Source organism: Cololabis saira, chromosome 9 (genome assembly GCF_033807715.1).
Source record: "Cololabis saira isolate AMF1-May2022 chromosome 9, fColSai1.1, whole genome shotgun sequence".
In the NCBI taxonomy this organism is placed as follows: domain Eukaryota; kingdom Metazoa; phylum Chordata; class Actinopteri; order Beloniformes; family Belonidae; genus Cololabis; species Cololabis saira.
Genome location: NC_084595.1, coordinates 17729329 through 17755756, shown reverse-complemented (window position 1 = coordinate 17755756; position 26428 = coordinate 17729329). Strand labels below are relative to the sequence as shown.

Here is a 26428-nt window from a genome sequence, read left to right as displayed (position 1 = left end):
GGGGGAGAGGGGCCTTGTTGACGAGGCCAGCTGCAGTCGGAAAGAAACAGTTTTTATGGCGTGAGATTGTAATTGTCTAACTCTGAATTGAGATTATTTTTTGAATAATATTTTTATGCATTAGTCGTAGTTTTAAAATATTCCAAAATCCATTCTGATGTCCTTGAACACAAGAGCAACCTTTACATTTTGAACATTCAGTAGGTGAATCAATACTCATTGCAAAACAGAGTTTCACATTTCACTTCTGCATCAACTAACCTTACTGGCCCATAAGTTGTTTTTTTTTGGTCCAAATAAAACTTACACAAAGGATTTTTGGCTGAAGTTCAAACTGTTGTCACTCACCTCAGTCCAGTGGCCGGTGAGCAGAGATGTCAAGTAACGAAGTACAAATACTTTGTTACCTTACTTAAGTAGAAATTTTGGTTATCTATACTTCACTGGAGTAATTATTTTTCAGACGACTTTTTACTTTTACTCCTTACATTTTCACGCAATTATCTGTACTTTTTACTCCTTACATTTTAAAAACAGCCTCGTTACTCTATTTCATTTCGGACTTTAAAAAAAAAACTATCCAGTTAAATTGCGCCATCCAGATAGAGTGAATTTGGTTGTGGTTGTTTCAGATGTTCTTGTCCAGTTTTGTTCTTACATCCGTTCCCTCAGATTCCTGCAACTAAACTTGGATGTACATTCCAATAAAGGTTAGGATAAAAGATAACATGCCTCTGAAGTTTGACTTTTTGCACCATTACAATACTTATAGGCAACTAGTCATCATATCTCGTGCTCTCTGAAACACATGTTAATGCTCAATAGTACACATATATGGTTCTTTAATATATTTGCATTATACTAAGATGCATTCATTTTCAATGGCTTTTGTACTTAATGGCTTTTTCCCCCTTACATTACTTTTACTTTTATACTTTAAGTAGTTTTGAAACCAGTACTTTTATACTTTTACTCGAGTAAAAAACTTGAGTTGATACTTCAACTTCTACAGGAATATTTTTAAACTCTAGTATCTATACTTCTACCTGAGTAATGAATGTGAATACTTTTGACACCTCTGCCGGTGAGTGTTAATGGTGAATTTAACCAAAACCGGAGGTTTTAGGACAATCCCCTAGGTGGCAGTAGATTCTAGTCTACAGACTTAAAACTCGAAGAAGAAGAAAGCCGCAAGTTTGTTTTTGTTTTTTTCTTTTTTTTTTTAAAGACAAAAATAACGAACCCTTTAAATATGAAATGTCCTCATCTTAAAAGCTGTGAAGACCAACTGTTGCTGTAGGATTGAAGTACATATTTATATTTAGAGTGCTGTTGGGGCAAAGCATTCTGGGAAATGTAGGAGCCCACTGCGTGCGCATGCGCGGCGGCTGTGAGCTTTGTCGTGGGTCAGTATGGCGCTTAGCAAGACTTTTGGACAAAAACCGGTCAAATTTCAGCTCGAGGAGGATGGAGACTTTTATATGATAGGTTCAGAAGTAAGTAACACTTAAAACTCTTTAATTTTTATTTTTTACATTCCCCTTGAAGTGAAGCGATTAAAGTTGACAGCCGGTTCGTTAATCGTTAGCTTTTAGCTTAGCTGCTTAGCTGCTTAAGTGCTTCTTAATTTAGTTGTTTGTTACCAAAAAAACTAAAAAAACACAGTGATCTGAAGCACAACATGACGAATTAAATAATTGAAACTCTAAGCATTTATAAACTCTTCTCCCTGAAGTGTTTTTAGTCGTTTATGATGCAGTTAGCCGTTAGCAGGCTAGCTGAGCTAATTATTCATTCAAACAAAGATGTTTTTAATCTTTTAAATCAACAAGTTCGTTTAATTATTCCTTCATTTGTCTCAACAGCACAGGTCAGTGTGTTCAGTCGTTGTGTATTAAGTGCAACAGAAGAGTTACGTTTCTAAATGATTCTTACTTCATGAAATGTGTTGAAATGTCAAATTAATTTATTTCAAAACCCTTGTTTGTTTTTTAATAATAATACATTTTATTTGTAGAGCACTTTTCATGAATAATCTCAAAGTGCTAACATAAACAAGGGAAAAAAATCAAGACACATAAAAGACCAGAAGTAAAAAAGCATAAAAATAATAAAAACATCTAAAAAAATACCAGGGAAAGCCTGAACAGGAACGTTTTAAGCCCCTTTTTTTTAAAAGCATATTAAAGCCACAGCTTCCAAAAAGCATGTTTGTGACAGTTTTTAGTTAACACAAAGTTCCAAACACAAAGATTGCACAAACTACTTCCCCTACAGACAATAAGGTTACATTTCTGGATTGATGAGATAATTTAAATTGAATTCATTCATTCATCTTTATTCATTTTGAACAAAACAATAAAAAAAAAACACACCATGCATCAACAACAATAATGAAGCACAACCAGTTTTGTTCAAGAAGGGACAGGAAGAAGCAAATGCTTATCTAGTCCGGCCCCTTCTTGCAATATAAGAATATCCGATATATAAAAGAATAATAATAGCAATAACAATAATAATAATAACAACAATAATACATATATACAGTATATACCCTTCTTTTTGACATATAAAAGTATGTCAATATAAAAGTAATTAAAAGACAAGTGAGTCAATAATAAAAGTAGCTAAAACAAAAGGCATTAAGCACAGTAGAGAAGAAAGTCAATGAAAAAAACAAAACAATCACCATAATAAAAGTAGCTAAAAAAGAAAGAAAAGCATCATGCACAGAAGAAAAAAAGACAATGAAAAAAAATAAAATAAAAAATCATGGTCATTATAACATCAAATGTTGGTAGTTCCGTATGAGAATCTGCTTATAGCAGCGTTTGAATAGCCTGATGTTCTTGCAGACCTTCACACTTTCATCAAGATTGTTCCAGAGTGTTGTACCATACACTGAAATGCACATCTTTTTCAATGATCAATATCAAAGTTACAAGGCAACGAAATTCAGACTGCATCTAACCAGAAAGTCATACATTTGCCGTTTATGATAGTATAATAAGTAGATATATGTACAGAGGTGCAGTATGAATGTATTTTGTATGTATATATTGTACACATATTGTATGCATAATGTATAATTTCAATTTAATTTATTTGTATAGCGTCAGATCATAACAAAGATCATCTCATAATGTTTCACAACACAAAAAACAGATAAGTGATCAGATATAGCACATCATAAAATAATTGATAGAATCAGAAATAGGTTTATTGCCAAGTTTGTTAAACACACACAAGGAATTGGTTGTGGTGATTGGTGGATAAAAGAGCAAATGTAAAATGAAAAGAGAAAATGTACAACATGAGCATCAAAAAAAGATCAGCATCAGTGATAAAAGTGATCAGATATCACACATTATAAAATAAAACACAAGCATCAGAAAACATCAGCATCGGAGAAACAGAAAAACAGCAGAACATCCAGAAAACACAGTAACATCAGGCTAGCTCACTTTAAACATAGGATTTTTCATAGAGGAAGGTTTTAAACCTACTCTTAAAGGTAGAGAGCGTGTCCGCCTCTCGGACCAAGACTGGAAGATTATTCCAGAGGTTTACAGCTATGTACTAAGATATTATTATGGTGATAAGACCAGAGAAAAGTATTTTTTTAAGACTTCCAGAACTTAAAAACAATGGCCTTAAAGTAATATAAGTATAGTAGTATAACAATAGAAGTAAATATTATTGATCAAAATCAATGTTATTAATCTTTGGTGTACTAAATATGGGTTGTTTTTTTAAACAAACAAAAAAACAACCCACCAACATGTACTATTATATGGAAACTAACTTGTTTTATTTTTGGTTGTTTTTCAGAAAAACAGTGACATGAAATCAAATTGGCATTTTAAAGGATTTAAATAATTCAATAATTGTTATTTTATTATTTGGACTGAAGATGACTGAAAGAATTGACCACAAGCAGTGGGAGAAAAAAGTAATCTGTAAAAATTTTAGTATTTTTTTATATCTGATTACCTGAAAAGCTAGTAAATTAAAACAACTACAGGATTAATAAGACATTTTAACAAAATCAGTCAGAATTGGCTCATTTACCATTAGAAATGTGTTGGTTTAAAGGGTCTGTGGTCTTCATGTTGTTTGGTTCTCTTTTGTTTGTTCAGGTGGGAAACTACCTCCGTATGTTCAGAGGCTCGCTCTATAAACGGTACCCGTCACTATGGAGAAAACTGGCATCGGTAGAAGAGCGGAAGAAAATTGTGGACTCATCACACGGTCAGTAGAGTGCAGCACTGGCTGACTGCAGCTGGGTGGGGCTTGGCTCAGCTTTTCATCCACATCAAACCTTTTTCCTGTGACATAAAAACTGTTAATGTCCTAAGTAATTAACAGTAAGAAAATCTGATCGGTGAAAATAACTACATTTATTAGTAAAATAGGATATTTTGCATTTGGTCTTGAAACAAGGAAGCTACTTCTCTTCACTTAAAGCATGCCTGTTTTTATGAGGATGTGATAAAGTGATTCGGTTTGGTTGAGCAGTCGACCTGCCCTGCACACATTCACACCATCAGTTGCTGCTCCTGTGTTGTTTTGACTCTTTCATGTCATCTTAGATCATGGTTACACTCAGCTGGCCACCAGTGTGACGCTGCTGAAGGCGTCAGAGGTGGAGGAGATCCTTGAGGGAAACGATGAGAAGTACAAAGCTATCTCCATCAGCACTGAACCCCCCGCCTACCTCAGGTAGCCTCAAACACTGTTTTAAACAGGATGTCTGAGTGCAAAGTAACTAAAAATAATGGGATTTTACATTCTTTGGATGAGCAACTCTTTATGTCGTCTGAATAATAAGACTGTTATGCATAGATATTGTCTAACAAAGTGATGCCTCAAGAGATTGTATGTAGGTCCATTAATCCATAAATGACTTAAAAAAGGAAAAAATATATTATTAAAACTATTCGTCCTCAGTCATTTAATGATATTGATTTGAACATTCCACTTTTCATTAGAAAATGAAAAGCATCTTAAAGAACTGCAGCGCAAAAGGAAGTGCAACAACAAAACATCTTAAAGATGTTTGTTAATTCTGTTAACTTCTCATGAACATGTGCAGCATTCAAGGCTGTGCTGGAACAATGTATGGATCCAGTGGGGAAAAGGTGAAGAACAAGTCTTTTTGTCTTGCTCTGTTATCAGGGAACAGAAGGCGAAGAGGAACAGTCAGTGGGTTCCCACGCTGCCCAACAGTTCTCACCACCTGGACGCGGTGCCCTGCTCCACCATCATCAACCGCAGCCGAATGGGCCGAGACAAGAAGAGGACCTTCCCTCTGTGGTGAGCAGCGCCGGCTGAGGCGGTTCCTCCCGGTTTATTTACCTTTCCTTATGTGAAATAGAATAATAGGAGCAAGGAACATAGGACTCATCTTCCATGGTCTTACAACCAGATAAGATGGATAAAACGACAGTACATATAAAGAATTAGTCAACATTCATAGGCTGGAGCAGTATGAACTTTCTTTATAAACAGTAACTTTTTGTTTAATAACACGTAAAATGCAGCAAATAGTTGTGAATAAGTAACATATTTGTCAATATTGAACTTTAAGGATAACCGCATCTGTCATGACGCAATTTGATGTGTTAGTTGAACTGAATTAAGAAGTGTACAGAAACAAGAACGGGGTTTGGTCTTAGTGGTTGCTGGGGCAACTGAACTGTGTTTGTGGACAAGTTGAGAGTCTGCATGGGATGGATGAGTGAGCATCCAGCTGGAAACACATCTGTTTTTCTGTGTTGTCTAGGTTTTAATAACTGCCATTAAGAGCATAACAAATGTTTGGAAAACTGATTTATAACCCAGTTAATCCTGAACAGGACTTATCAGTCTGATCAGAAGACCCGACTGAGCAGCAAGAAATTGAAACTCGGCTGAAATCGTTTTCACCTTACAACATACAGCCATAAAAAGAAGAACAAATTATATTTTTCTCAGCATCTCCCAAGATAAATAAATAAAACTTCAAACACCTTAGAGCAACACAACAAACTCACAAACCCCAATTTAACCATTTAACCATAACTGTGCTGCTGCAGATATCACCCCAGTTTGAATAGATAGATAGATAGATAGATAGATAGATAGATAGATAGATAGATAGATAGATAGATAGATAGATAGATAGATAGATAGATAGATATTTGTTATGGTTGGGGGTTGGATTTTAACCGACCAATTAGTGTTCTATTTTTTGTATTTATTTTTTATTACTAATGTCAAGTCATTTGAATATTGATCAATAAAATGGCTTTAAAAAGTACACAAAAGTATAGAATGTTATGTACAGAAAATAGGTTGAGTTATGCGGTGTGTAGAAGAAGCTCTTTGCTTAGTCTACATCACAACAGAAGCTTCTTTCACAAAGGAGGTTCAACAAACTCTGAGTTGTTGGTTCTCAATATTCATCGTCATGTAGATGTAATCGTGGGGGCGAAGCAGAACATGGACGGAGTTGAAGATGACATATAAAACATGTTTCATTCAAACATTACAGGCTCTGTTGTATTCACTTTAAAAACATTTTGGAGAATGAAAAGATAAAATTAATCAAGGAGCTTACAGCTTGTCTTAACTGCACGCGAGCGTCCGACTGTCGCGCCGCACTGCGTGGCATCGGACGCGCTCTGTCCACACTGAACGCGTTATCGGCCCCACGTTCTACCAAGTTCTTTTGATTGACAGCGGAGACTCGCCTTTTAAAAGGCTGATTTATGGTTCCGCGTTACACCAACGCAGACCTTATGGCGTAGGGTACGCGGCGCACTCACCGAACGGTACGCGTCGCCGCGTACCCTACGCCGTAGGCTACGCCGTCGATTTTACGCGGAACCATAAATCTGCCTTTATTCACCCGCCCGAGACTCGCCTTTTATTCGCCCCACCAACCGCCCGTGCGCTCCCTTTGCCAGCTCCCTGTCCATCTCCCTCCAGCCAGCTGCCACTTTATTGAGGTTTTTGTAGTGAAATGAAGAGGAATCATAGAGATAACTTCTCATTTCAACTAACTGGATCAGCAGTTCCTCATCCATGACTGTTTCCTACAGCGCTTTCAACCGACTTTCAACGCAGGCGGCAGGAACAAAATAGAAGCAGGTCTAACGTCCGACCAAAGTGGGGAAAAAAACGAACAAAATAACGGCGTGTGGTGACGCAATCAAACAGCGAACAGCTGGAGTGACTGGCGTGTTCGTGGTGTTAATGCTGCAAACATGTCAGCATGTCAGATCATTACTGGGATGTGGGGAAAAAGCAGAGGACACGAGAAATGATCAAATAGGTACCAGATCTTGTTGGATCCGGCACAAATTAAACCCTAATAAGATTAAGATAAGATTCTTATTATATCTTATTATTTTAGCAGAACCTTCCAGCTCCTTGGCGATCTCCCTACAGCCAGCTGCCACTTTATTGAGGTTCTTGTATTGCTTTTCCTACAGCGCTTTCAACTTTTTTTTCAACTTTCAACCGGCTTTCAAAGCGAGCGACAGGAAGAAAATAGAAGCAGGGCGTGCAACAAAAGTCCAGCTCAAAACGGCGCGCCGCGTCACGCCGCGTCGCTCGCAACCAGTGTAGACGGTGCAAATAAAAAATAAAGCAATGGAACTGTTTTTGACGCTGACGCTCGCTCGCATCGCATGCAGTGTGGACACGGTGTATGGGAATATGGATGCAGTTAACACATCCTGGCACACTAATAAATCCTTAACAGGAGACGTTTTAAACAATTAATAATATTTTCTTTTAAATGTTGCTGATTCTCCAATGAGCCAGTCGTTATTAAGAAAAATTACATTTGCAAATAAATAGTGGCTCACAAAACTAATAACCAAACGTATTTTGTGTGAAGCATGGACATACTGATATTTGTGATGCGCAGAAGGATAAAATCATGTCAACGAACTGTGACCAAACCGGAAAAAGATGAACGCTTTTAAAGAACCATCAGGGATCACAAGTACACGTGGGGCTAATTTGATGTTATTAAACTATCTATTCAGATCCTTAATATACTTTGTAACGAGAATGCGACGTGTTATCATTCAGACGTCTTTAAAATGCCAGTTTTATGATCGATTTTCTAGTTAAAATGCTTCATGGGGTGCTTCATTACTAGAAAGTAATGCTTCATTACTAGAAAGTAACTACGTGTATGTTGAGGTAAGCTGCTCTTAACCAGGTTTACTCCAGAGTCAGTTACTGTTGTAACACACTCAGAGTATGAGTTACCTCGCTTTCTGAAACCGGCTCAACTGAACCGTCTTGCTCGGGGTTAAGTAACCTCACTTTGTGAAATGGAAAAACCCAGTTTCTCTGAGTTCAGGTTCAACATACTCAGCGTTTCAAGAAAACCCGCTTTGTGAAATGGGCCCGTGATCAGTCCTAAGTTTGGTTGTATGTTCAGAGCGTTTACATTTGCAGATCTGGATTAAAAAAACAACAAGAGAGGAGACCTCTGTAGTAAAAGTGATTTGACCTCCACACCTTTAATACCTGTTGAGTTCTCTCGTGTTGCAACCAAGTTTGTATGTTTTTTTTCTTGCTCAGCTTTGATGACCACGATCCAGCAGTAATCCATGAAAATGCAACTCAAACTGAAGTTCTCGTTCCGATCCGTCTGGACATGGAGATCGAGGGTCAGAAACTCAGAGATGCTTTCACCTGGAACATGAACGGTAACCTCATCCACTGTCACTTTCACTCGGTCTGTAACTGTGGACTGAATCAAAGTCTTCTAACGTTGTTTTCGTCTTCTTTTCAACAGAGAAGCTTATGACGCCTGAGATGTTCTCAGAAATCCTGTGTGACGACCTGGACCTGAACCCGCTGGCCTTCGTCCCTGCCATCGCTTCTGCCATACGACAGCAGATCGAGTCGTACCCGACGGACAGCATCCTGGAGGAGCAGACGGACCAGAGGGTGATCATCAAGGTGACGCTCCACCGCCATCCTCAAGTGTCCTCACGTCCAGTGTTTGTGCCTGCGCTGTGGTCAACTCATTCACCAAGATTTCTCCTCTGATTCAACGCCTTCCAGTTGAACATCCACGTGGGGAACATTTCCCTGGTGGACCAGTTTGAGTGGGACATGTCCGAGAGGGAGAACTCTCCAGAGAAGTTTGCCCTGAAGCTTTGCTCCGAGCTGGGCCTGGGCGGAGAGTTCGTCACCACCATCGCCTACAGCATCCGCGGTCAGCTGAGCTGGCACCAGAGGACGTACGCCTTCAGGTACTTGCTCACAAACTCCCATTTGAGAGAAGCAGCAACGAGCTGCGGCCTGTTTTTAAGAAACAGAGGACATAAATCACAGACAACGAAGTACAGATGACTGTGATGAGTGTTGTGTGTTGTTATGATGGATTGGTGTTTGTGTCAAGTGGGTGTGACCTAACCCTGTGTAAATAAGTGCATGATGTTTTGTGGTTATGTTTGATATAACCACCTCTTGTGCAAGAGCTGACACTCGTCAGAGCTGAAGAGACGCATAAAGCTGTGAGGTTTGACCTCCAACACCAGTGATGTTGTCTGCGGTTTCAAGGAAGAGCGATAGATTAATCTGCATCCTCTGAGTTTTATGTGGCGATAACTCGTCCCGTTGCAGCTGCCGCATCGCGTCCCAGGGAGCCAGCTCTTACGGAGAAACAAACGCGTGGCCTGTGGTCATCAAAAGATCTGTTTCTGTTGCACTTTTGCAAACTATTCCTTTTCAAATCTCCATAGGAATTACCTAATTACCTAATTGTTATGTGAGTATAAAAACTTTCTTGTGACACAGGAGTTTTTGCAAAAGGTGTCTGTTTGCATCAGGTGCAATTCAATTATCAGGTTCAATTCATTATTACCTTGAAATGAACATTAAATGTAAAATTTAGCTTTTAAGTAGGCTTTTAAGGGCAGTGATGGCTATAACAGCAAATCTTTGTCACAAATCTTTAATAGGAATTCAAAACTTCTTGCTATTAGGGATATAAAGGTGCATTAATATTGTTGCACTGAGCCTTCGATTGATTGAAATGCCCTGAAACCAGTTGATGACCTGGTTCTTCAGTTTAAAGCCGGGTTGTGACGTAGATCGTCTGTTTTGAGATGCACTTCAGGATGAGTCAGGAGCAGTTTGACAGCTTGCTGGCACAGAAGCAGAGACTCACCAAACTGTATACAGAGGAAAAACATTTTTTGAATATACCTGTGAGGCCCAAGTTGCTTTGAGGTTTACACCAGAGCAAGGCTTTCCTCTTTATATCACCTTGTATGTCGTCAGACTCTTGTACAGCTCAGGAAACCAGCGTCCTCTTAATTATCTTTGTGCTTTTTCGGGTTATCTGTAACTGCATGCTTCCAGGTGGCAGTTCAACATTAATTTAAGCCGGGCTGAGGTGTTCTTCCAACGTAGAAATGAATGAATATCTGAGTGCAGCGTCCTCCACCTCCCGTCTGTTTTTGAGGCTGTAGTTGAACTGGGTTAAATGAGGTCTCTCTGCGTGTTCGTTGCTCTGACCTTTCCTTCTTCTTTCTCAGGGTCATGAAATGTCTGACCCAGACAGAAATACTGTCTGGGTCAGACATTATTTCTGTCTGGGTTTGGATTTGTGTTTCGTTGCTTGTTTCATCATGAAGCAAATGTTTTCTTAACAGATATTTTAAAGTTTCATCATGAAGCAAATGTTTTCTTAACAGATATTTTAAAGTTGAGTCACGCTGAACGGGGTTGAAAAGTTGACAAATGGGTAAAAATTGAGTCCCGTCTGCCAGCGAGCATCCACAGCAACAACTCGCTGGCAGAAAAACGACGACGCGTTGGGCTCTGTTACGTTGAGTTTCTACTTTATGCAGCTCATGAACGCAACAAAATAGAAACTACAAATGTGAATTATTCTGGATCTGTAACAGAAACGATGGCAGGTGTCCACCTCCAAAGCTTCAAGTACCCCTCTAGTCTGGCAACTACGCTTCTCAGAGTAGAGAACTACTAGTCACTTGGTTCTTCTTCAGTTGACGTTGAAGGAAACTGAGCTGGAAGCATTCGTTGTCATGAAGCTCAGTCAGACTAAGGTGTTTGTTGTCGTTTTCTGGTGTTCTGCAGCGAGAACCCTCTGCCCACGGTGGAAATAGCCATTCGAAACACAGGTGATGCTGACCAGTGGTGCCCCCTGCTGGAGACCCTGACAGACGCAGAGATGGAGAAGAAGATCAGAGACCAGGACAGAAACACAAGGTGGGTATCTGCTGAAGGCTTCACTCCAGATGTGGTTTGGTTTTACTGCAGATCTTCACCGAACGAGCCACGGAGCCCAGTTAGCGTCAGGGACGCTTCCGTCATTTTCAAAGATCAGTCTGCCGCGGGGCGCCAGGATGCTCGCTTGTTGAGTGAGAGCCCCGTGTACAGAGGCTACGGTCTTTGATCAGGGTTTAAGGAACTATTCAAGTTGTTTTGGGTAAACACTGAAGATAATAGGGGTGTAACGATACACTAATCTCACGATACGGTACGATACACGATATTGAGGTCACGATAACGATACGATATTATAGCAGTATTTTTTTAACAACCTTGAATGAGGAACATATGACTGGAAAAAATGGTCTTTTATTTGAAAGACACAAAATACAAAACAATACTGTGCGTTTGCCCTATTGTTACAGTTTGAAATGCTTTATAACTGTTTAAGTTTTAAAGAGAAAGCCAGGCCAACCATTTTCCACAAACTGAACTAAAAGTAATTGTCAGGTTTGCATTATGCATCTTCAGTTTCATACAAGTAAAAATATTTTGCCACAAACTGAATAGTTTCTCTCATGTATGATTTGACTTTTTTCTTTTCCAGAAATTTAACAACTAAAATTAAATAAATAATAATAAAAGAATAAAAGAAATAAATGCATACAATTTTACATCATAAAAAAGATTGATTCATCCTCACCTTATAAGTGTAAGAGGAGATTTATTTTTGTTAAGTAGGTTATTTTGGTAATTCACGGTTCATTATTTTATAAATATATTTATATTCTGATGTAAATCAGGGACTATAATGACACTAGTCAGTTTATCTGTAGTGCTTAGTATGTTTTAGATTGGGCGGAGTGATACGCCACAGTACGGCACTAGCTGCTGTTGTTGATGATCTAAAATCCTACACTGTTGAGGGACATTAAAGTACACTCGAACTCACGCAGAAGTTGTCCCCGTGTTTATCCTACTCACGACCCGAAAAGGGTTTAATTTAATATGGTAAGGCTTAACTCTACACCAGACTTAAAGGTTCAGAGCTCAAAACCCTAAAAGAGTCCCGTGATCGGGACCGCAAAGTGGTACTAGTTTCTTCTGAGCGGAGTAAGATTTTGGTCTGTGGGTCGAGGCGCGGTCGTCACGCGTGGTCAGATGCGCGTTACTAGTCAACACCATAGATTAATATTAATAACCCAATATCGCGATACACTTTGTCACCTCCACGACACGTATTGTGACGTTTTTGTATCGCGAAATTTCGTGGCACGATATATTGTTACACCCCTAGAAGATAATAATATCAACTTGATCTTTGGGGCTTTATAAATAAAGATATGGGGGGTGGATGAGGGGGCGCCTCCCTCTCGGTTAGGCCATCATCAGGACAAGGACGCACAGCTGAGTGGAGGTCGCGTGTCTCCGTCCGAGATCGGAGCTCCGTCTGCCTGCAGACTGCAGCCACACTTCTCTCGGCAGAGAGGTTGTAAACGCTCACTTCCTGTTTGCTCCGCAGGCGAATGAGGCGGCTGGCGAACACGGCACCAGCGTGGTAGACGACGCAGCATCGGTGCCCCCTAAAGGAAATCCCGAGGTATTCTGCAGATGGAAGTTCCTCCATCCCGCGCTGGACGTCCTCTCCGCTCCGCCGGGAACTCAATCAGCCAAGTTCCTGTTGTTTTTTTTTTAAATCATGAATATTCTGTTCGTCGAAGGCCCCGTTAGAAAACCCTCCTCCGTGTTTCCCTCCCGACCCTCAGCGTGGACAAGCTGCTCTCTTTGACCACTGACTCTTTATCCAACCACAGAGGGAGAAAAAACACACACACCAATCTCAGATAATATATTGTGTTGTATTTGTTGTCTTTTTGTACATTTTAATAATTCTTACAAAATAAAAAAAAATATGAAAGAACTTGATTTGCTGTTTTTGCTTTTATTTTGCATCATTTGAAAGAGATTAATGAAGCACTTCTGACACAGCTCATGTTACGTTTAAGGCCTTAACGTTCATGTTTGAAGCGATCAGCTGCTGAACGTCTGTCCGTCCGGACGGCTGGAAGTTGTACTGCCTGACGGTGCCTTATGAAGCTGGTGAGATGCAGAAATGGTTTTCTTTGCTGCAGCGGTGAAGAATGCAACTTTAGATTGAACAGTTGTTTCTCGCTTGATGATAAATTGAAAACGCATCATTTTTCACACTTCTGAGATCCTTTGAAAGCATGAAGTTAATGTTCATGATTAAATGTTTCAACGACAGAAAAGAGATGTTCATGTTTGCAGCAGGATGGATGTTAACTTCTACCAGCCAGATACGCGCAATTTGCACAATTTTCAACTGACATTGAAAAAAGTGAAGAAAGATAAAAGTTATAAAAAAAATATTATATATAAAAGTATAGCTCAGTTTTCACTGTTTTCTTTCTTTGTCTTTTTTGCTTGAAGCTTCCAAATGAGAGATTCGTCCAGCTGTTGATAGACACCAGCATGAAATCTGAAACCTACTTGGTTTTTTCAGATGTTTAGGAACGGCCAAATAAATTTTACTTGGAGTGACGGTTTCTCTTTACATGGCAGCAGTAAAAAACTTGGCTTTGTGTCACCACTTTCGACAGAGTTCAGGTTAAATGTCTGCCAAGCTCTTAGTTTGTGTGGATCAACGCTCGATTTAAAGGACAAGTGGGGTTTTCTGTCACACAGCAGATATACTCTACACCTGATGAGAGAATTCAAGGCCACAACTTTGTGACCCCCACCACCACACACACCCACCCGTCCTTTCATGCGTGTTTTGTTGCCGGGGGTCCCTCAGAGACCTGTTTGCGGGTTGTTGTGCTAAGCAGTTTCCATTTGATCCCAGTGCTGGGCACACAAAGGCAGTTGGTGAAAGTGCAGCGTGTGCAGATGCAGCTGGTGGCTTTTCAGGCCGTTCACAGCTCTGTGAGGCTGCGGCGACCAGACACCGGACACAGAGGCAGGAAAAGCAGGTTCAGTTTCACTCCTTAGCAGGGTGCATGATTTATGCAGCGTATATACACACTTCTTCCTAATCAATCAGCTGCCTCAGGAATTATGTTTAAAAGATTTGGATTCATCAGTGGGAGGAGTTTCTTTTTCAAATCAAACCTTTCTGTCCGACTCACAAGAAGCAATTTCATAAGAAATATTCATGAGGTCTGAGACGGACCGACCCTGAAACTTGAGTTTTGAAGATTTAGATCCAACATAGAGTCGTTCTCTACTAAATATTATATATAAAGTAATAATTTCTTATAGTGTGTACAAGTGTTACCGTGTACTCCTCTCTGATACGAAGACTGAGTCCAGTTTGCTTAAAAACTTGTTATTCATAAGAGTTGTTTTGAATAGTGGCTCTCAAGTTCCCTTATGAGTCATGACATAAAGCCCAACCCGTCACGATTGCTTCGGTACGTTCTGTATCGGTGGACGTGTCAGTGATTGGTAGAGGTACCAGAGTACCGCTGGCCAGGCTGCTAGACGGCATCAAACTGCATCAAATAGCAGAACAAATACCTTAAAGGGGACCTATTATGAAAAACATGTTTTTTCTTGCTTTAACATATATAAAGTGGTCTCCCCTCAGCCTGCCAACTCAGAGAAGGAGGAAAGCAACCAAATTCTGCAGTGTCTGTACAGCCGCCCGGATGAGCCGTCCAGTGTGATGTGGCTTCTACGAGCCGTTCAGATTCTGCTCCCGTCGTTACGTAACGACAGAAACGATTTACATCGGTTGGCCTCCGATGCGTGAAACCACGGCCACAACTAACTCCGCCGGCCGGAGCAGCCGCCATTTTTTCTTAGCGGTGTATCGCATCATTCAGGCAGCCAATCAGCACAGAGCCTCATTATCATAGCCTCCCCACCCACTCAGAATCCTGCATAGATAATGAGGTTAGAGAATGGGAAGATAAAGACAGATGGTTTAGAGGCTGAATTTCAAATTTATTTAGCAAAAAGAATCAAAAGCTTGTTTTTAAGACATTCAAGGCCTGTTTAAAATAGGTATTAGATGCCATAACAGGTCCCTTTTAAGATACTTCTATCATTTTATTTACAAAAATAATAATAATTTGAAATGAAAAAATGCATCTTTTAAAAAACCTTTTAGAGACTGGAAGAGAGAAAATTTCCATATTTAGAGTCAGTCCGCTACCTGCTTTGATTCGTTTTTATGTTTGTTTATTATGTAAAGAGCATTTTAAACGACCTGACAAAATCAAACTTTCTTTATCGTATTAAATTTAATTTCAGTTGGCATCAACTGCAGCACATTAACCGACTAAGACATGCAGACGTAAACTGACTTATTTACTCGCGTGCTGGTGGTTAGCTGAGGCAGTGATGCTGATGAAACTCCTTATTTTTCACGCTCACATCGACATCCTTCTTTTCTAGTGTTGTTTCCTGCCATGACGGATGTTACTTGTTAGAAATGTGCAGGTTCGGGGCCAACGCTGCATCTCTCACATGACGTACGGAGATGATAACCAGCTTCATATCGGCACTTTATTACATGTTAAACCTGGTTCCTGGAGCAGATCCCGGATCAGTGGTGCTCCTGTTCAGGTTTCGTCACGTGTTTCTGTTTGCAGCAGAGAAGGCGAGCTGCTGTCGTTGGAATTGGAGTAGGAGGGGAAATGTTTTTACGTCACAAACGTCCATCGTCTGATGGTCTTGCCGTGCTTGTGACTTCTCCTGGGTTTGGTCCTCTCCATCACTGGTGTTGCTCCTTGTCCTGCTGCAGATCTGCAGCCGGGTCGTCCTCCTGACAGGGGCGGCAGTCCGGCTCCCCCGGCCCGTCAAATATAACTCGTCTGCAAAGACCAAATAACATCTTTCCTTATAGGAACATACTATTTGTGGACAAATGTGTTCATACTGTTCCATTAAAGAAAGAAAAATCCACAATGAAATAACCTGAAACTGACAGTAAAGTAAAAATAAACAACAATTGAGTGAATATTGACTAAAGAGAATAAGACAATAGAATAATTTAAATAACCTAATGAAACTGGCCTCAACAAATGAGTCGGTACCCCTAAAAAAGATGTGAAATAATGTTGAACTAAAGCGTGTCCTGTCATGAACATCTCAGGTGTCTTCGATCTTCAGCCAGTCTGACTATTTAAAGGGTTAAAGTTGTGGTTTGGTGTCCTGGGGTCCAACGTGGACCCGAGACAGCAAAGGAGCTGGTCGTCTGAGGAGCTCAGGAAGGGCCTTCTGGACCAGAACGTTAAAGGTGGAGACTAGAAGACCGTCTCCAGGCAGTTGGACATTTCATTCACAAGTTCAGGATCGTACAACCTCCCTGGACACAGACACACAAGGAAAACTGTTGACTTCCACAGATGGACAATATGGATGGAAACCAGAGAGCCCAGAAAAACTTCCAGAGAGATCCAGGTCCATTCGTGTTGGATCAAACCGTCCATCACTGTTGGACATGGAGTGGACCACCGAGGAGGACTCTACTCTTCCAAGACCATCACTGACAAAAAATGCACAAAGCTTCTGGGACACAGATGAGACCAAACTGGAGCTTGTTGGTAAAGATCTAAATGTTGCAGAACATTTGTGGAGAGACCTGAGACATCTGGAGACCAGAACACCTGCCTGCTCTCACCGAGAGCTGCACGGCTCACGTTATTGCAGTGATCGACTCGAACGGTTGTACAACAGCACGTAAAGTCGAGGGTCCACCGTTTTGGTCCAGGCCAGTTTCATTAGTTTTTTTGGGAGAAAAAAAACGTGCAGCTTCTTTTAGTTTACTGCCCAAGTTTCTCCAAATGTCTCAAAGTTCATGCGTCGGAGGTCAGTGTGTTGTGGTTCTTACAGCAGCTCCGGTGTCATCAGCAGTCTCCTTCCTCCCACCCGGTGTGGAAACTCGTCCTCCAGGAAGTAGTACATGTGTCCGACGCCGATGCCTGAGCAGGGAAGACAGCCGTCACTCTGATGCACGGACATCTAAACTCACAGCAGACAGTTACTACGGTAACACACCACATGTTTGCAGATATTTCACGTCAGTATCGGTAGGATGTCTGCTCGGATTCAGGTATTCTTTGCTCGGACCAAAATCCTTTCAAATTTTTAACATACATGTGCTTGCAAAATATATTTTCCTGCGCTCAGAAGCGCCGTTGCTCTCTCAGGATGTACACGCAGACGTTAGGACATAGCTACATACGCACACTGAGCTGAGGAATCATCTTAACAACACCCTGTTGGCTATTCTGCCAATTCAAAAGTAATAGATGGATGTGGAGATCCTTTTGTATTCACAGAATCAGGATACTGCCTTTCTTAGTTCTGGTATCGGAGCCCACCGTGAACCGTTGAGAGGTTTTGGGTTTCTCACCCAGGAGGTCGGCCACGACGGAGTTGCCGAGCAGCAGCGAGAATCCCGTCAGCACCCAGGGGAGGAACGGCGCCTGGAAGTTCAGCAGACCCAAGAAGTTCATGCGCATGAGCGGGTGTCTCCTGCTCCACACGTACACCAGCATGACGATGAAGGCCTGGCCGAGGAAGAGGATGTCTGCGAGCAGGCCGAACAGCTGCAGGCGCTCTCTCAGGATGAATACGTTAGCTTGACGTGACACACATGTTGCATCATTCACATATACACCAGGTTTAATGGGTGTTTTTAAAGATAAAGACTAAAAAGCTTTAGATTACTGTATTTCTATATCTGGAATTTAACTGTGTTGGGGATGGGCGGGGTTAAGTTGGTTAAAATGTGTGATTTTTGAGCGTTTCTTATCAATGTTGCTTTGGTAGTTATGTCTTGTTTTCCAGTGTTTGATGCCGTTTTCTGGGTTGTTATGGAAACTGTGTCTGAAGGCGGACTGGGAGTCCTCTGGGACCCGTCTCCTGTTTCGTAAGAATCTGTCTGAATTTCTGCCCAGTAGACGATGCGGGTCAACGATCTCCGGTCGGACGAGTTCCTGTCGGTGAGATTTAAATGTTGTTGGAAGGATGGCAGATTGTCTCTTCTGATTTATCTTTGTAATGTCTTAAACATCTGACCTCTGACCTCTGAACTGCTGCTGTCAGTTATAGCTTAATACTTTTCTTCCCTCAAGAAATGCATCCTCGAGAGATTAAACTTCCATGATGACTGCATGCATTAAAAACACCCCCGATTTTTAGATGATTATGAGCCAACTCCTCAACTGAGCTGCTCGACAGACGATGCAGGTTTGAGGTTGAGGGTTACCTGGACTCCTCCAGACTGATTAAAAGGATTGCTAACCAATGGCTGGCTGCCTATCTTTGTCAACGCCCAACAAGCTCCACTGAGGCCTCTGTCGTGGTCCCTAGTATCATGCGTTTGCATGAGCTAAGCTAGGCTAAAAAGGAAAGTTTATGGTGAATGAGGTTAAGTAGACATGTAGACCATTCCAGCCTTGCTCACTCCTCCTATTCGCCCATTTTTGTATTAACCGGCGGCGTCGAATCCTGTCAAGATGGCACCACGCAGGTCCCAGAAAAACGGGCTTTAAAAGCTTACGGGTGACATCAGTGGTGAGTTGTCCAGTTCTTTTTATGCAGACTATGGATGGATGGATAGATAGATAGATAGATAGATAGATAGATAGATAGATAGATAGATAGATAGATAGATAGATAGATAGATAGATAGATAGATAGATAGATAGATAGATAGATAGATAGATAGATAGATAGATAGATAGATAGATAGATAGATAGATAGATAGATAGATAGATAGATAGATAGATAGATAGATAGATAGATAGATAAATAGATAGATAGATAGATAGATAGATAGATAGATAGATAGATAGATAGATAGATAGATAGATAGATAGATAGATAGATAGATAGATAGATAGATAGATAGATAGATAGATAGATAGATAGATAGATAGATAGATAGATAGAATTCCTTTTTTTCCTTATTTGAGGTATTTATTATATATCTAAATGATAAACATCCCAATTTGTCTTTACCAGTTTTTAAATAATATTTTTTGTATCATTATGAATGTATGAAGTTCATGTATTTTTTTTCATTTTTCCAAATATTTTATCCTATAAAAGTTTATTTTATTTATTTATTTATTTTACAAACAGACAAACAAAGCAGTACAAAAACAAAACAACAAAATCAATATTTTTGCAGATTTCTTCTTATATGTGGGCGTGTATGTGGGTGTGTATTCATGCACATGTGTGGTGTCTACGAGTATGATGGTTTTCTAGAAATATGGTTATTTAAGAGAGAGAAGAAATCCTTTTTTCTGTGGACATTTTTGTTTTTTTCAGATTTAAAATGATTTGGCTAATAAAAATTTTAAGTCATTTATAGATGAAAATGTGCTTGTGGGGGTCAATCTGTGACTATCAGGGCTGGAAATTTGCTGCAGTAGCCGATGTCATGATTTTTATCACAATTATTTTATTCCTTTATTTTTCTGGAAGAAATTGGCTTCGATATATCTATTCTAGTCATCAAGACAGTTTCAGCCACGGTTACTGAGATGCTTCAACCTCCACAGGAAGTTCTGCATGTGAACCAACCAGGAGCATGGTCTTTTTATAATCTCACTATTATCTTTGTTGAAATCTTATAATTAAAGCCAGCCAAAGACATTCCCGTCATAACAGCTCATCCTAGAATGGGTTAACAGCAGATATTTCAGCCTCCTTTCTTCTTGATATCTGCCTAGCTTCAGGAAAAACAAGCAAAATAAACTCATAAACTGCAGATTGAGCGTTTAACAACAGCCCATCTGGGGTAAAAACAAGTGGGGACCGTATCATTAACCTGGAATGTAAACAAGACCTTCTGGCGAAACAAAGATGCTGACCATCATCAAAACAAGATGACTTGCTTGTACAGTAGTTGGCTTTGCATGCTTTTAGATGCTTTTGGCCCGTAAACTTCCTCATTAACCCAGAAAGTCCCTCCTCAGAAGGCAGATTAAACCCTCAAATTTGATGTTTATCAGGGATTCAGATACTTGGGAACTGACCACTAATTGTATTTTGTCATCCTTAAAGGGTAATTTAAAAAAAGGAATGCATCATCTCAGTCAACTGCTGTTGTTGTAGTAACATGCAGCTGCTCTTTATTTAGATACCGTGACACTTGGGATCTACTTAGTCATGCTATATTTCTTCTTCTGCTGCTTTTGGTTTTTCCCTTTGGGGGTCACCACAGTGAATCCTTCTCCTCCATCTGACCCTGTCCTCTTCCTTTTCTACTCTCACACCACATCCATAACTCTCCTCTTCCATCTTCCTCTCTGCCTTGTTCCTCCACCGTCAGCTCTCGCCCGTCTCTCTATGACTGACTTTCATTCCTCTTCTTCCTAGTTCATCCCTCTGCCTCTCCAGATTAACCTCCACCTGTTCCCACCACAGATCAATATGTTATCTGCAAACATCACAGTTGAAGGGGATTCCTGTCCGACCTCATCTGCCCGCCTGTCCGTCACCACGGGAACCGAGAAAAGGGGTCGGAGCCAATCTTTGCTGCAGCCCCACCTATACTTTGAATCCCACCGTCACGCCTACAGAAAACTCACATGTACAGTATACAAGACACACGTATTCAGGACATCAGTCACCCTACGTTATCTAGTCATAATTTTCAGTTAAACAACATAAAAAGACTGAAAATGATGACAACATCACTGTTTTTCCTGTAGCGTGTTGGTACTAAGGTAATAACCCAATTAGGTTTTCATCCCTAGTCAATCATCAAGTTTACTTTAAGCAGATGAAACCTTTGAAACAATGTGTTGGTGAGCGCTTTTAAAAGATCTGTAGGATACTGTACTACAAAAGCAAGCCCACACCTTCGTCACCATTCAGTGCTTCCCCCAAAGAAAACAAAGAAAACAAACAAAAATACACCTCACATGAACTCTTCCAAGCCCAGCATAACCCCTCCCCCTGATGGCGATTCACAATAAACTACTAAAATGGGCAGTGAGCAGTCCAAATATGCTTCAGGCATTAAAGGATACAGTTATGGTGATTCCTCCGAACAGGAACATAAAAACAAAATCTGCCGTCCTTCCCCGGAAACAGTCCTCCTCAAGCATGCGGCAGTATCGGTACCTCTCCTCAGTTAAGGACTTTGCTGCACATTTTTTGTAGCTGCCGTTACAATTCGTCATAAATCTGATTTTTTTTTTGTTTTTAACTGATCAACTGAGAATCTGTGTTTGCAGTAAAAGATACAGAAAGATGATGTTGAAGACAAAGCTGACTCCCAGAGAACCGAAGAAGAGGAAGCTGGTTATCAAACGCCATAGCTGAAAAAGACGAAAAGAAAGACTGTCAAAATCATGATACACCTTAAAAATGTACATCTGCTTGGGCCGCATTCTCTCTCTCTACCCCCTTCCTGTCTGCAACTTGAATAAAGGGCCACTAGAGCCACAAAACAATCATAACAAAAAATAATGTGCATGTAGTCATTTTATACATTTTTTTTTTTTTTTTTTTTTTAACACATACCTGATATCTCCTGATGATGAGTTCAGGGTTAAAGTTGAGCTGGAACGGGGTGATGACCTCTAGTTGCTTAAACAAACAAACACTTGGGATCAACTGGGACATAAAACAGTATTTAAATTTCATTTCATCTTAAAATTCAACTGCATTTATTATTTACCACTTAACTGACACTTAACAGCTTTCACAGTTTACAAGCTAATTTTTCAAGTGATTTCATATGTTTTGCTTTTAAGTGTTGGACCCGGTGGGATTCACTGACTTCACAAACTATCGGTCCATACCAGTTGGTGGCAGCAGTGGGCCACGCTGACTGTTTGCCAATTACCAATAAACTAAAAGAAGACAACAACAAAGATGAACAAAGGAAGAAAACAACAACAGGAGGAAATGAAAACTGAAGGAACCAAGCTGGTTCATGTGATTCTGTTCACTGTTTGGATGCACTGCCATGGCAGCGATGAAGAAGAAGAGAACATTCAGACTCGGAGCACATTGAGGTGGTTGAACAACGTGATGTCCTCTCAGCAGTGAGACAACTCCATCCTCAACCCAGCATCACTGAGGTAGCTAACCTTAGACTGAGGCATGTTTGAGGAGCTGGTCCTCAAAATGAGGACGCGCCAACAGATGAGGGCCGGTTAGATAACCCTGGAAACCAAACTGAAGTGCTTTTGCCGGCAAGTCTCAGACCAACAGTCCAGCTTCTTTCAATTCAATTCAATTTTATTTATATAGCGTCTAATACAACAAAAGTTGTCTCCAGACGCTTTCCAGAGACCCAGAACATAAACCCCAGAGCAATTATTACATAAACAATGGCAGGTAAAAACTCCCCTAGTGGGAGAAAAGCCTTAAGCCAAACAGTGGCAAGGAAAAACTCCCCTTTAGGAGGGAAGAAACCTTGAGCAGGACCAGGCTCATAAGGGGGGACCCTCCTGCCGAGGGCCAGACTGGGGGTCAGGGACGGCAACAGCACAGCAGGCAGGTGGAAGCAGCAACGGGATGACCGGGGGTGGGGACCGCAGGCCAGCACGCAGCTCCCGAAGCTCCAGCCCAATCATCAAGTCCCAGGTTGGGGTGCAGGGTCGGGGAAAGGTTGAAAAGGGGCAGGGCCAGGGAGAGGAGTCTTGACGGACAAGGCATCTGCACCTGCATACAGGTAGTTTGGTCTACTCCTCATGAACAACTGCATGTTTGCAGGACCTGCAGCTGTTTCATCCAACCTGCACAGATTCAAGACGCGGCGAAGCAGCTCCAGAACATAACCGAGCCTCCTCCGTGTCTCACAGTTTTTGCATCTGTGAAACATAAAGCTGATGTGACCAAAAGTCGCATGATGTGAGTTTTGTCTCATCCATCCAAGGGACATTCTCCCAGAAGCTTTGTGCCCTGTTGATATGCATTTAAAATTCCAGTCTGGCCCCTTTATGGTTTTCTTTCAACAGTGGAGTCCTCCTCGGACGGTCGTCCACCTCGGTTCCAACAGTGATGGATGGTGTGATCTGACACTGACGGACCTGGACCTCAGAGTTCACCCTGAACCTTTATTCTCAGATCTTTGGTTTCCATTTGTATTATCTGTCTCTTACGTTCGTCATCAGGTTTCCTCTTGCATCCACGTCCATGGAGGTCCTCGGAGATTGTCTTCTGGTCTCCACCTTTAACATGCTGGTCTAGTATGTCTTCTCGGATCTCCTCGGACAACTATCTCCTCTGTTCTCTGGTCCACGTTCGGCGCGGTGGACACCAGGATACCAACCAGCAGAGGGACGACTTTAACCCCAGGGGTGTCAAACTCATTTTGCTTGGCGGGCCGGATTTGACCAACTTTTTTCTCGCGGGCCACGCTCAAAATAACAAAAACGGTGCAAACATTTTTTACTATTGTTATCTAATCCAACATCAGTTTAGTTAATTTTAAAGGAAATATGCACTTTGTTTACACTCTAATTATGTAAAATATATTTCTTCGGGATCTTTTCTTGAAATTTCTCATTTTTTTTCAAATTATGTAAGATACTTTTAATATCATTTTACAAAGATAAACAGAAACAAGTATGTTTTTTTTATATTTCGCTTTTTTAAAGGAAATTTAATTAAAAGCAAAATCTTTCTTATTACATCCGAGAGTGTTTCTTTGTGATTTAGAGATTTTTCCAGTACAATTAAGTGTATTTATTTTTAAAAATTGGCGCGGATATTTACGCCAGTGTGCCGAAGAAGTCAGCACTTCTTTTTTAACGGTTTTACTGTGTCACTATCCTCGTATTCAAAACTGAAATTCTCGGAATAAATATCTTCTATCATCTTTTTTAGCAGTGATATTTTTCCTGCGAAAATATATAATAGTAGTCAGTTAATAAAAATAAACGACTGTCTACAAAGAAATAAAATCGGCAAATGCATTCTAGAAAACTAAAAAAATGTTGAAAACTGATCTCTTTGTGGAATAACGATGGATTTGTAGAACAAATATATTATCGGATATGCTGCGATTCATGGCAATTATTTATGCCTTCCGTTTTAGTAAATTAACATTTCGTTTTTTTGCGTTGGAAACTTCTCGCGGGCCGCAAGAAAATCTCTCTCGGGCCGCATGCGGCCCACGGCCCGCACATTTGACACCCCTGCTTTAAAGGGTCAGAATAACTGAAGATGTACATGACATCTCAGGCATTTTCAAAAGAGACACTTTAGTTTAACGCGTTGCTATGGCAACATTGTTTTACATCTTTTCTAGGGGGTATAAACTCATCTGTTTCCAGAACTTTCATGGTCCATTCCCACCATTATTGTTCTATCATAACTTCAGTTTGACATTAGTTCAGTCACCAATGTGGATTTTTCTTTTCTTTAATAGACTACCAACACATAATACCAACAAATCTGTCCAAGCCTGTACAACAGCACATGTTTCATATGTTGTAACTGTTCTTTACTACAACTGCTTTCATATCATGTGTTTTCAGGTCAAAAACATTCAGGGATTATTTACTTAAAAACCCTACTATTTTTAGCTTTTAACTTCCGAACATGTGTAACTTTAGTGCTCATGCTTCATTGGATCTGACGCACCAGCCGTTTTCAGTTTTTCATTGGAGTCAGCTTAAAAACCGCACCTGCCTTCATGTTTCTCTTTTGGTGCTGAAAATACGCCGTTACCTTTCAATTTATTCAGATTTTACTTCAAGAAGATCAGCTCCTTTCAGTCTTTTGACACAATAAATGTCTGAACTTTAAGTAGAACAAAATAATCTCCAAAACAAAGCAGGATGATTACAGAGTAATTTACATTGTAGTGGCCGGATTTTGAATCTTTTCCTACCTGGTGAGAGTTTAGATATTAATTGTAACTGGACTATCTGTTTATGTTTTGCTTTCTTACCACGGCAGCGGTGGTGAGGACGCAGGCGGTGGTGTAGGCTCGGGTCACCACAGGGATCTGAAAGTACTCCTGCGTGAAGCTGTGCGCCATCGCGGCTGCTGCGTCTGCATCACTGCCAGCCATCGCTTACCGGAGCGACCAGCCCGGCCCCGCCCCCTCCCCGCGTCAGCCAATCATGAGTTGATGTTAATGCAGTTATTGTTTTATCTCTGAAAATAATGTTTTTTTTATTACAATCGATGTTTCCTAGGAAATAAAGAATGAAAAAAAAAAAACTGATGGGATTTTTGACACAAACTAAGATTAAATCAATAGTTAATTACACAAGAAGGTTACATGAGGATCTATTAGCATTTGGGTTACTTTATATTCACAAGTAAAAGTCTTTTTTCTTCATGTTTTGATCCATTATGTTATAATTTTAACAAGAAAGACTATTTTCGCCAGAGGTAATTGCTTTTTTGTACGATCTGATGTCTGCATCCCAAATTTTCCTCAAAAAAATTAAGCTTAAGATTTACTTAAAAGTGTGAGGTCAATGTGGTACTTTAAATGCACATCATGCACATATTTTTTGGAATTGTGAAAAATTGAAATTTTTCTGGAAAGAAGTACATTCAGTTTTGACAAAAGTACTTGGATATGAGATTCCATTAACATGTACTGTCTTTTACTTGTGTCATATTGCAACGGTAGTGCAGGCAGAGGATCACTGGTTGGTTAAGACACTTCTTACAGCTGCTAGGAAAACCATCACTAGAGCTTGGTATAAACCTGAATCGCCTACTTTTAAACAGTGGCTGGATATTATTAAAGAAATATGGACGATGGAAAGACTGACTCATATCCTGAGTTTGAGGGAAGGGCTATTTGAGAAGAGATGGCAAAAGTGGACATTTTATCTACAGAAAGCATAAGGATGCGGGCCTCTTTTTTTTTCTTCCTCTTTTCTTTTTTTTGGATAGATTATTAATGTGCTAACCCACAAGTTTATGTTTGTTTTTCTACTTTTTATTTTTATTTGTTTGTTTGTTGCACGGTGAATATACAGATAATTTTTGTGATCTGGTAAAAATGTGCAGTTTTAAAAAAAACAGAAAATCTAATAAACACAAAGTGACGAAAAAAAAAGTGTGAGGTCAGACTGTTTCACACAACTGCCTCATATAATTGTTAAGATATATTTTTAATATACTTGATATGGACCCAGTGAAGTAAAACACTAAACATTAAAAGACAGGAGCAAAATTTCTGTAAAAATGAATTTA

General features: G+C 40.3%; 2 protein-coding genes across 3 annotated transcripts; one reads left to right on the top strand and one right to left on the bottom strand.

The window, feature by feature from the left end:
- Positions 1 to 1340: 1340 nt before the first annotated feature.
- Positions 1341 to 13182, top strand: smarcb1a (SWI/SNF related, matrix associated, actin dependent regulator of chromatin, subfamily b, member 1a). The gene is made up of 9 exons (XM_061730639.1): positions 1341 to 1496; positions 4140 to 4251; positions 4593 to 4722; positions 5179 to 5316; positions 8587 to 8714; positions 8804 to 8970; positions 9076 to 9266; positions 11122 to 11253; positions 12779 to 13182. The coding sequence occupies exons 1-9, from the start codon at positions 1413 to 1415 to the stop codon at positions 12816 to 12818; spliced, it is 1122 nt and encodes a 373-aa protein (XP_061586623.1). The 5' UTR covers positions 1341 to 1412; the 3' UTR covers positions 12819 to 13182.
- derl3 (derlin 3) lies at positions 13097 to 25280 on the bottom strand. Of its 2 annotated transcripts, none has more exons than XM_061730641.1 (6): positions 21776 to 21810; positions 21497 to 21570; positions 21280 to 21375; positions 17642 to 17837; positions 17117 to 17207; positions 13097 to 16097 (listed from the first exon to the last, which is right to left on the bottom strand). In XM_061730641.1, exons 2-6 carry the CDS (start codon positions 21566 to 21568, stop codon positions 15998 to 16000), a joined length of 555 nt encoding a protein of 184 aa, XP_061586625.1. In that variant the 5' UTR covers positions 21569 to 21570; positions 21776 to 21810; the 3' UTR covers positions 13097 to 15997. The 2 variants fall into 2 exon arrangements, with proteins under 2 accessions (XP_061586625.1, XP_061586624.1); XM_061730640.1 differs by lacking the exon at positions 13097 to 16097 and adding an exon at positions 25161 to 25280 and having other exon boundaries at positions 17113 to 17207; positions 21280 to 21373; positions 21776 to 21841.
- Between the last annotated feature and the right edge of the window lie 1148 nt (positions 25281 to 26428).

Bases quoted from the DNA above. Each gene is read 5' to 3' on its own strand.
- smarcb1a (XM_061730639.1), top strand. From the start codon at position 1,413: ATGGCGCTTAGCAAGACTTTTGGACAAAAACCGGTCAAATTTCAGCTC. The intron at 4,252-4,592 runs GTCAGTAGAGTG...ATGTCATCTTAG, and splicing joins AATTGTGGACTCATCACACG to ATCATGGTTACACTCAGCTG. The intron at 8,971-9,075 runs GTGACGCTCCAC...AACGCCTTCCAG, and splicing joins ACCAGAGGGTGATCATCAAG to TTGAACATCCACGTGGGGAA.
- derl3 (XM_061730640.1), bottom strand. From the start codon at position 25,250: ATGGCGCACAGCTTCACGCAGGAGTACTTTCAGATCCCTGTGGTGACC. The intron at 21,842-25,160 runs GTAAGAAAGCAA...TGTTTGTTTAAG, and splicing joins TCCTCACCACCGCTGCCGTG to CAACTAGAGGTCATCACCCC. The intron at 17,208-17,641 runs GTGAGAAACCCA...TTCCCTGCTCAG, and splicing joins CGTCGTGGCCGACCTCCTGG to GCATCGGCGTCGGACACATG.